This window comes from Poecilia reticulata, linkage group LG17 (assembly GCF_000633615.1).
Source record: "Poecilia reticulata strain Guanapo linkage group LG17, Guppy_female_1.0+MT, whole genome shotgun sequence".
NCBI classification, from domain to species: Eukaryota; Metazoa; Chordata; class Actinopteri; order Cyprinodontiformes; family Poeciliidae; genus Poecilia; species Poecilia reticulata.
The window spans coordinates 17,621,536-17,632,212 of NC_024347.1; the positions used below are offsets into that span (position 1 = coordinate 17,621,536).

At 39.8% G+C, this 10,677-nt stretch overlaps 2 protein-coding genes across 2 annotated transcripts; both read right to left on the reverse strand.

Moving 5' to 3' along the window:
• Nucleotides 1-765: 765 nt before the first annotated feature.
• On the reverse strand, nt 766-1,860 carry LOC103479626 (proline-rich extensin-like protein EPR1). The gene is made up of 3 exons (XM_008434169.2): nt 1,702-1,860; nt 1,509-1,627; nt 766-1,368 (listed from the first exon to the last, which is right to left on the reverse strand). The coding sequence occupies exons 1-3, from the start codon at nt 1,823-1,825 to the stop codon at nt 829-831; spliced, it is 783 nt and encodes a 260-aa protein (XP_008432391.1). The 5' UTR covers nt 1,826-1,860; the 3' UTR covers nt 766-828.
• A 2,071-nt stretch (nt 1,861-3,931) lies between these two features.
• On the reverse strand, nt 3,932-10,153 carry selenot1a (selenoprotein T, 1a). Its single transcript, XM_008434168.1, has 6 exons — nt 9,954-10,153; nt 7,980-8,090; nt 6,134-6,260; nt 4,920-5,007; nt 4,547-4,713; nt 3,932-4,459 (listed from the first exon to the last, which is right to left on the reverse strand). Exons 1-5 carry the CDS (start codon nt 10,091-10,093, stop codon nt 4,589-4,591), a joined length of 591 nt encoding a protein of 196 aa, XP_008432390.2. The 5' UTR covers nt 10,094-10,153; the 3' UTR covers nt 3,932-4,459; nt 4,547-4,588.
• Between the last annotated feature and the right edge of the window lie 524 nt (nt 10,154-10,677).

Below are 10,677 nucleotides of genomic sequence, written 5' to 3' on the forward strand. Positions count from 1 at the left end.
TTGGAATAAAAGCGGAATAAACTAMATTTAGTTACCATATCAAGAGCAAGACTGTACAAAGGAAAACTATCACAAAAGGTAATATATACATTTAAAATAAATGTTATAGTAATATGTGCCAATATCCCTAAATGTCCCAGGTCACCATAAATCTATTGCAAGCCACAATTTGAGAAAACTTGACCTTACATCAAATTAGTCTGAAAAAATCCAGACTCAAATGTCAGAAATTACACTGGATTGAGAAAATGTGTCCCTTTGTTAAACTATTGTTGACCTCTTGCACATTTGAAAAATAAACCCTAAACAGCTTGTACAGCACTTGATCCAAGTCCAGAGGACACCAAAGGGGTGAACACTGGTCACATACTGATAATGGAAAGTTACTGGCCTGTAGCCCTGGGCTACAACCCACCAGAGGCAAGGCTGCCATGCGCCAGCACTTCTGGGCCCTCCGAGCACCACCAGGCATAGTGAGTGCAGTGTCAGAGCTCTGTATGMAAGTAGTTTATAATTTGACTGTGCCCGCTATCACACYCTYTCAATTCCACCAAGTGGTTGGACATCATGAAGGTTTTAAGMTTTACTTTTGGCAAAGTTACAAGAACAGATTGTAGTGTGATCATCAAATTTCCATAGACCACTCTTCATCTCAATAAAAATGTCCAACTTGACCCATGCCATACATAGACTTTAGCTTCCATTTCAGTTTCAAACCAAAATAACCCTGGAGGGGGAAAAAAAAAAAAACCATAATACACAATGTAGGATCAGCAACCAAAGACACAAATCCCTTTTATTTTAAACATTTATTTCAACTTTTCAAAGCTAACCTTGATAAAACATGTCTTGAAAATGTTGCTCATTTGGAAGAAGAGGTAGGCAGATCACAGGATACCACATTGCAGGAGCATCAGGAGGAGTCTGGGTAGTGGCAGGATCTTGTGTTATGCAGGGAGTCTTTTGTACAGGCACTGGATATTTCCCATGAGGACAAGGATAGACTGGAGGTAATTCTGGAGGCTGAGGCCAGTACGGCCAAAGAAGCTCTGGATTAAAAGGAATCTGGGGATAGAGGACTTTCGGCTCTGCAGTGGGAGGAGGAGCTGTTGGAGGTGGATGAGGAAATGGGTAGAAGGGGAAACCTTGAACAGGATCATCTGTTGTGTGAAGATAATACAAGTCAAAGGGCCCCACGGGTGGAGCCACCGGCCCCACGGGTGGAGCCACCGGCCCCACGGGTGGAGCCACCGGCCCCGTATGTGGAGCCACAGGCCCCACGGGTGGAGCCACAGGTTCTGTATGTTTGGGACACAGCAGGGACAGTGGATGGCCTTGCCAGAGTAGAGGGAGTATGTGATTTCCACCCTGGAAAACAAGACAGAATGTTAGTTTAGGCAGTTGCTCTATTCCTGTTTGCACTTAGCAGCATCTGTATTAAACGAGTTTGAAGTTATAAGCAAAGTATGCAAGATATGCATGACTGTCATTTAACAGGGTTGAGGTACCTGCTCAATAATGTTGCAACCTTCAAATGGAACAATGAGAATGAATGTTATTGAGGTTCCATATATCCTGTAGCCACAGCTTGGAGGAACCATGGACAGAGGTGTTGGGGCTTCATTTTCTGTAGGGGAAGAGAAGTTACATCAGTGTGCAGTACTGTTTATGCATATTAAAATAAAAAATAAAAACTACTACCTTGCACCACTGAAAGTTGTGAAGCCTCTGTTCCAAGTGACCTGAACTTCATGTGGTCATCAAAACAATCCAGATGTGCCCCCAAGTGCTCCAATAACTCCTTGGAGGCTTCATCCATGTCCATCTCCTGGGACCAGTCTATAAGATCAAAGGAAGACTCAAATTTGTCTCACTCGTTTTTAAAGCATACAAGCTACACAGTTGTGGTCCTCTAAAACCTGAGGTCCTGACAGGTTTTGCTCATGAAGCAAGTGTAGCAAACTACTGTGCTGGGCCTGGTTTAACCACRTGAGTTTGAGGCAGTGAGACATTTTAGAGGGGAACATACGAACTGCCTATTGGTTCATTTAGCTAAGCAAATCATGTAGTGTCGACTAGCGTTTCAGGGCAATACATCACAACTCAGTTACCCACACCATGACGTTCTTTACTAAACAAAGACGATAAAAATCCTTCAAGTTWCTCCGACAAGAATTATCYGCTTCTTAAATGTACTCCACACTAGAGCAGCAGCCTTAACACCATTAGCACATACCYGCGGAGTCTGCCTGGTAATCAGATTSGTCATCCAATAATTCATTAGATGACGACTTTTTGTCGATATCCGAGCTCTTGAAAACTTTCCCAAGCAGAATTTTTCCTTCTTGGACAATAGCGGTGGGAGAATGAACAGCCACTTTCTTCACCGCTGGTCTCTGAGTTTTCCTCAGTCGAAGGCAGTCCGAAAGCGGCACCAAATAACACAGTAGAAAAACAGCCGCAACCAAGCAGACTGGGGGATGCGCTTTCCGTCCCACACCCATTGTTTTCTGCTGCCTAACTACTGTGAAGCAGAACTGTCACCTGCTATTTAACCTTTAATTAATTGGCCGCTTAAACCCAGTGCAGCACGTGCTGCAGCAGTCAATGAAATGTCGCGAGACCTGCTGCACTGAAATTAGCCGAATAGTTTACAGCTTAGCAGAGGTAGGTGGAGTGGCCAGAAATTGAACTTCAGCAAGAATACTTCAGCATATTTCTATTGAAATAATAGACGGTAGAGTTGGTAACCAATATTTAACATCTTCACCAATGCCTGGATGCCTGGTGTGACCCTGTAAGTTGATCTCCTAAGATAAAACTTTCTTCACAATCTTCATGCTGCTGCTCAAAGACTTCTGGAAGTTGGTGGAGATGAAGATGACTGATAGCGATAAAGCCTTCATACATGGGTGCCTTAAATATTACTAATGTGTGAAAGTCAGATTCCAGTATAGTGTGGTTGCATCCCAGTGAACTAGAATACTTTTGAAACTCCTCAAGACTCAGGATAGTTCACGTGTTGTCGGGACATTTWGATAATTTTGGCTCAAAGCTGAGGTGAACTAAAGCTCACCTTTTCATAACACTATATTAAATTTCTGATCAAGAAATGGACATCTACTGAAAAGAATGTCCATGTTCTGTGCAGTACACCCATCCATGAACTACATCAGTGCCCATGTATTCATATTCATGAATCCAACTCTGGTGTCAGAGACAGAACATCTATGGAGCGTGGTTCATTTTCAGTAATCTGAATGTGAATATGGTTCATAATAATTTATCATTGTATTTTTGCTAATTTCTAACAATCTTTCTTGTTATTTAATGCAATAACTACAGCATACTCTTCCAACTCCCCAGGCCTGACTTTTAATATGTGGCCATACACGAGGCTCCCTGAACCTTTAGATCTTGATATCTAACCTGATGTGCTTGGCCTAATCAAAAGAACCTAAATACATCCTAACCACATCAACATGAGCACAAGGGAGATCAGACTGCTTTCATCTGTAAACCACTTAGATGGTTCACCGACACATCAGGATTTATGAATAACAGTATCAACGTGATTACACATTGACAAATACATATAGAAATTGATTTAATAGATTTTGATTTGCAGAAAAWTACCAATGGTTAAGTTCATGCCAGCATCTCCTTGCAAGATTCAAGTATGGTGGAATTTACCTGACCCCTCAGCTTCTCTCGACCTCAAGTTATTTAAATTATTCCAGAAACAYGCTTAAAAGTTGTGTGTATATATATATATAATAATAAAAAAAACATCTAGATGTTAATCTGTCCTCCTTTTTGTTTAAACATTTAGGCAAGCAGAGATACAGAAAAGAGAAAAATAATCTACACAAGTGAGATAAATTAATTGGTCTTTTTAAATCCTTGATAAATAGAAACACTTTAACCCAGATCACACAGAAATTGTTACGTTTTATTAATATTCATAGCTTCCTCCAACATGTAAATATAAAAATTATTCAGAAATCTTTCCAAGACATGGTCTTAATGGTATTTTCACAACAATTATTACAGATCTTAATTGGGTTATTTTTGATACGGTTCCCTACGTCTCTTACAGGTACACTTAGAATTCTACATATGGCTCGTTGGTACAAATAACATTTTTATTTTTTTTTCCATTCACAAAGGTCAATTATATGAAACAGGTTAAAGACTACAATAATCGATGTTAAATCTTCCCTCAGTGGACCACCAATTGCCTGGATGAAATCAGCAGTAATATGGATAGTACAAGAACATAACAGAACAGCCTAAACTGTTGCCATGGATCCCGCTCTGGCGTCGGGGGCAGGACGTCTCTGCGGAGCGCGGTGAAGAGTGATGGGGGGGCATCCAGTCTGTGCCAGCAGTCCTCCTGCCTTCAGCGCAGACCTTCATAAACATCACTTCACAGCTCAGAGAGAAGCCCACCTCGAACCTGGGGACAAGAAAGAGTCGGTGTGGGTCACACGTTTCACCTCGTCAAGATTGAGCTGACATAAAAAGAAATTCAGAGTAAACGTACAAGGAGGGGCTTTCAGCTCCAGCCAGGATTTGAAAAGTAGGGTTAGGAGTGGTGATGCGTTCTTGTGTTCATGTGAACATTCATCTTCATCTCGTTGTCCAGGATTTGCACGAGTTGCTGCATGGAGGGGAGGTGACCCGACTCTAGTTTCGACCACACTGGCACGTCTATAGAAACAAGACTTTGAATGTGGCTGAGTTTTTCTTATGCTTGGAGCGGCAGCACAATAACAAGTAATAAATGTTGCTCACATGTAGCTCCACACGTCAAATATAATAATGCATTTTCACCAATAAAAGGCTGTTGATGTCACACAGTCGAACAAGAAGTTAGGGTTTAGTCTCTGAAGCCATGCTGGAAAGGAAATGCTCACCGTTTAATGTGATTTCAAACGCTCCTGTCGACATTAACTGGTTTTCAATCATATTGCTGAAGAAGAAGACCATCATGCAGGCATATATCTGACAAGAAGAACAAAAACTGGGTTAAAAGTCTGAACAAAAAAAGTTAACATGAGATATGTTCGTTTTGACCTGCCAGGCATTAGAGAGAATCCACAAGAAAGCACTGAATTCTTGTAAAAAATAAAAATAAAAATAAAATAAAATATGCATGCTGAATAATGCAGGGTCCCTAACCATGTTTTGTGGTCAAAGTTTTAAGTAATCTTTATCCCATTTAAAAAAAACAAAAACTATGATTTATTGAAACTTTAAGTACTCAATGACATTCATACAAGGGTCAAGCTTTAAATACATAAACCCACAAAGGACAGGAAGGCCAACAGATGGATGGGCCGACRACTGACACAAATTGAAGGATTATCATTTATTTGAAAAGTATTGATAACAAGTGTTATGGACAGAAAACTGAAATGTAACAAAGAATCAATAAATAATTTCATGACAGACATAGATTGAAAAAACAGAYAGAGAAAGTAATAGATGAATAAATCAGTGGGTTTGCCAATTCACAAACCCACGTATTGATAAAGTGATGGAATAAACCAAGCTTCTTTTCTATACTATTTTATCAGATTTGGACTGATTTGTTCATGTCCAAGACTGAAACCCTCTTTCACAAAACGCTCTGCTGATTAGTTGATAGGATTACAGCATCTGGTGTCATTAGTGAAGCTGACTTCAGATTTATTAGCGGGGACGCAACTACACATTATTCAGGTGGATGCGAAACATAAACCCAACACTGTCACTATCAATCTTAAAATTTTTTGTCCAAGGAACAGCAACTACAGAATATTGTGATGCAACACACTCTCTGATGGGAGTATCAATGACCCCGGKGAAAACAATCTAAGCAATACTGAACTTTAAAAACATGCAGAGCTCTGCTAGAGAGCCTAAAATGAAATCGTGGGACCTTTGGTTGTCTTACAAGTGCATATGTACACCCCTGAGACCATTTTTCTCCAATTCTAAATAAAACCCAAGTGATTTCTGTAATGGCGCAAAAAAAAAAAAAACCCAAAAAAAAAAAAAAAAAACCCAGAGCAGCTGAATCAAATGGCAGCATCCTCCACATCCCCCCTATTAGTGTGTGATTTTAGAATGAAACAGAAATCCTCACCTTGTTTTGCTGGCCCCACTCCCAGATTCCTGGGGCTTGAACACCAACGAGAGTGAATGGGTCCCTGCCGATTATGATCAGTCCGATCACCAGCAGTTTGAACATAGACAGGAAGGACGCAACATGTCTGTGGAAATAAGATACGATCTCATCAGAAGCAGAACACAACGCACACTGGGATGATGTTCTATCCAACACCTGAACAATCAGRAAATATGGGGAAAATGTCTGTCCTACATGTGGACAGTCTCTCTGCCACTTATTCATTTACATCATTGAGGGAAGTGTGAACTGAAAGTTACTCAAACTTCCCCATTTTCCATTTAAACATGTTYTTTTCTTAATGTTGCTGATGTGTGGTGTTGCTACATCAACCACTGGAAGTYCTACTTGGACCACAGCCATGTGATTATCTGAGGCACATCGCRCACTGCCTGAATGGCTTCCAGCCCTGAACTCTGCCCAGGAGTTCAGCTCGTATGTAAGAGCTCTGTTACAGCGTTTCATGAGTAACCGGCATGGATCATTACCTCATATCATTCGTTGCTGGAATGCACAGCCAGCATATCTTCCATGATTGATAACTCTATGCATTTTCTTTTTTTTTTTAGGTGTGGGGCAGAGAAAACGTAGAAGAGCACTAGTCATGCCTATGAAGAAAATATAAGTTTTTTTGTGTATTGACACCTCAATAAAAGTAACTTGATCTGAGCAAAAAAAAAAAAAAAAAGAAAAACCCAAAACATTCCATTTCATATAATAAATGAGTAAAGTCATGTTTACTAGTTGACCGAAAGAATAAAAGGGGTCATTTATAGCTACGAGACCAGCCCTGGAAGCTCAAGATCTGAGCTTAACCAAAGCTGGACTCTAAACTCTGCGCAACTTCTAACGTTTAAAAGCAGAACTGGTGAAACAAAAAGCTACCTGAAGGAATATCTTGCTCTTGCTGTGACATAAGCAAATGACAAACTTCACAAGAATTCAAAGAAATGATGTCTGGAGCATTTGAAGCATGTGACGAGATATTTCAGAGAGTCGCCTCTCTGAAATGTAGCCAATCTCTTGTGTGCTCATTAAGTGGACCAGATGAAGACCCAGGAGTCTCGGTGACACTCCCTGTTGAAATGCGGCACCAGAGGCTGCATAAAACCAGCCTCCCATCGATGCAAATATAGTGCAACTCTAATGGGACCGAGGTTTCACAGAGTCTGACTTTGTTTCTTCCAGTTTATTTCTTGAAATAAGAGAAAYGTTGCAAAGTAAGCAATAGAACCAATAAAAATCGATTGATTAGTATTAAGGATTCAACCAGTGATGATCGAGCACAAATTAGCCAAAACAAATGAGCTATTCAGAAGTTCATTAGCTTCAGTAGTTTAGTCCAAAATGTAAAATCAAATAGACCCATTACATACATTCCATGCCACAGGSTGAAAACCTCYAGGTCACAGTGATGTGGTAATTCATCTAAAAGCATTGCCAAACAAATACTGAGTACATATACTTTAGAGTACATCACAATCTACGTAATAAATAAAGTTCACCGCTTAAACAGAATAAATGAATCTACGTTTCATTACTATGCTCATTTATTGAGGCACCTGCTAATCAGCTGAAATCAGAAAAGGCAGGGCACATACCACTGCATCCCGATACAAGCTGATGATTAAAAAGCACATTCCAGGTCCTAACCAAATCTACAACTGATGACATTTAGCCGTCTGTTACACGTGATAATAGCAAATGAGTATCCAAGGGAACTTCAGTTTGTTAAACAAATTATACCTGATCCTTGGCTGGACTTAATCCAAACGTAAGCCGCTAGACAATGGCTGTCCCTTACCGATAGATGGGTATAGGAAGGTAGTTCTCCCCTTCAATGCGGATGTCTGGGTACCGCTGGTACAAGGCCTGCGTGTACTCCTCAAACACCCGCTTGTACCCTCAGGAAATGCTGCAGAAGGAAAGGAGGACAGGTTGTACAACTGGAAAAACAGAATTTAAGTAGCCAAAACAACATAGTTATCAGCATTTACTGGAAGACAGTACTTCCACTGTATTGCAGAGAAGAAGAGGCCTTATTTTCTTTTCAATTCCCGAGCAGCTGAATGTTATAAAAAGATTTTCTTTTTTCTTCCAAACGTATCGTGGAGCCTGAGGCACATTTCACATGTTCCTGAGTTACCGACACCAACAACTGATTTCCTTCYTGATTTTCCAGAAATTCAGTCATTTWAATAAGTGGCCCTTTTCATCAGATAAATGAACAGCAGCAGAAATTAAGAACAATGCTCAAGTATAAGAGTGTTCAGAACTTTCCTCSCGTTTTTCCGTCTGCAGTCAGATATTTAACTGCAGTGAATTTTTATTTCTAAACACCTGTGGAATCTGAACATTTCATTCACCTGTAGTCCCACCAGTGTGCACAACATTTCACATTTCCCCCCAATTCAAATAAACAGCTGTTGCTCTCTCTGCATAACTTTCCTCCACTCGGTTTTGAAAGTAATTTTAAGAAGTTAATCTTTGCTTAACTTGTTGCAACTCGTTTTTCTTATTGAGAATATATGCAATGCAGATGAGGGTCTGCTTGTACTCACCAAGACTGTCAAAAATCACAATTTGAAATTMACTAAAAACACATTTTCTCTGCTTGTCGAAACTTTCTAAGTGATAAGTTGTTCCGAACAGTGGCGTCAAATCCTGTCGTATTTGCTCATTTAAAGAACGGATCAGAGGTATTTTATGCATCAATATACCAACTTGATGTGCCGAATGCATCATCATTTATGTATGTGTGTAAAGAGCAAAAACACCAAGAGGTGAAGTTGAGTGTCCAAGTTTAACACTGTGCAAATGCAAATCAATAGTCAGTTTTTCTAACTTTCTGKKKKTTTTTTTCCATTTGATGTTTCTATACAAGCAGCTTTACTAAGAAATGAAGTTTCACAATCTAGACAGACCCGTTTCAGACAGGTMATAAGTAGCCAAAACAACATCGTTATCAGCAGGCTGTCAGAGGTACAAAGTGAATTTAGCTGAACAAAAATAAAGTGAAAAACCTTCTACTAACACATATTTGTACAAAACTTTAACATTGATATAGTCATGATGGATTTGAGTAGAACCAGGTTGCCATTTATCATGATGTACAATCTCTGTTTAATTACATCAGCATAGTCTGTACAGAAAATGACAAACGTTTTTTTTTTGTTTTTTTTAAATAAAAGATTAAATATTTTAGTGGTGAACATTCTGGTAACAAAAGTTAACTTAAAACTTGCTTTAAAAATGAACCAAGTTCATCTAGTAAATGTTTATTGGGTCTAATTTGCATTATGCTTATAAATCAACACTTGTGCTGCTTGTTAATCTTTTATTTAGCGGCTCGGAGACTTGCTTTGACCGTTTTCGTTTGAGGTTCAGTGAAGATTTTTTTACATGTGCGATTCAAACCAAAAGTTTTGAATCGCACAGGTTCACTCACCCCCAAATGTAGTCTGTACCTTACGTAAAAAATGTTTGTCTAATCCACATACGCTGGGGCGGTTCTTAGAGGATTTAATATGTTTCACTGCGGAAGTGGAGCCATGTTTCCGATGTGTATGTGAGCTACCAAATATTTTACTTTCACAAATTTTGTTTCGGCGTTTCTGTAAGAACACACGGTAGTTGACGCTCTCCTTAGTTACCGTTTTTTTTCCGCACACAAACTAACTGACATCTTATTCGCTTGTGTCCGAACGGCGATGTTAGCTGGTTTCTTTCAGTTAGCTTGCAATGACTCGCCAGATTTCTGTTTTCGTCGTCTGCTTACCAGATCTGAAACTTAAGCAGAGGTCCCGTAGCAAATTGCATTTTCATCTTCTTTATGCCGCTGCTGTCACCAGCCGTGGAGCAACACAGCGAGAACACCCCCAAAACGAGGAGCGAAAAGCGCAACCACTTCATGGCCATCCGGTCCACGGTTGCTTACCTCTGCTCTGCGTTAATCTGTAATCTTTTTTTCCCCTACTGCTTAAACCCCGCCTCCGCTTCTTACTCGCAACRTGCATTCAGGTTGTCAGAACGCATAGAGCACCCCCTATTGGTCTGGCTGTGGATATCACCTTTCAACGCTGTTGCGAGTCCTGAGTGCTCTGCAATGGTTACATGGGCGCTTTTAATGGACGTTTTCTTTTAAAGTATTTGTGATTTTAATTTAAGATTCATTAGATGTGGATTGCGTTTATCTTGTAAGCTCTCAAACACCTTTAACACTTATCTTCACAATCCTCAACCTTGGACAGCAACAGCTGAAAATGTTCTTAAAATGAAATAAAACTCTCAGCATGGCTTGGTCAYATATTAACCCTTTTTTTCCATCATAAAAAATAATCAAAWCATYWWWKAWGWTRTTWTTWTKWYKTMTKKWGTWRTTWTWKWWGWWRYMASMARMAAYRWWSTRYYRWSWWGYWKCWTYKTYKTYTKTTSWTMAWRMASMWYWTKTTRYTRYKKKRKRARRWRWWKWWKAWGAARWMAWYWMWYYAYTRYKSWRMRRW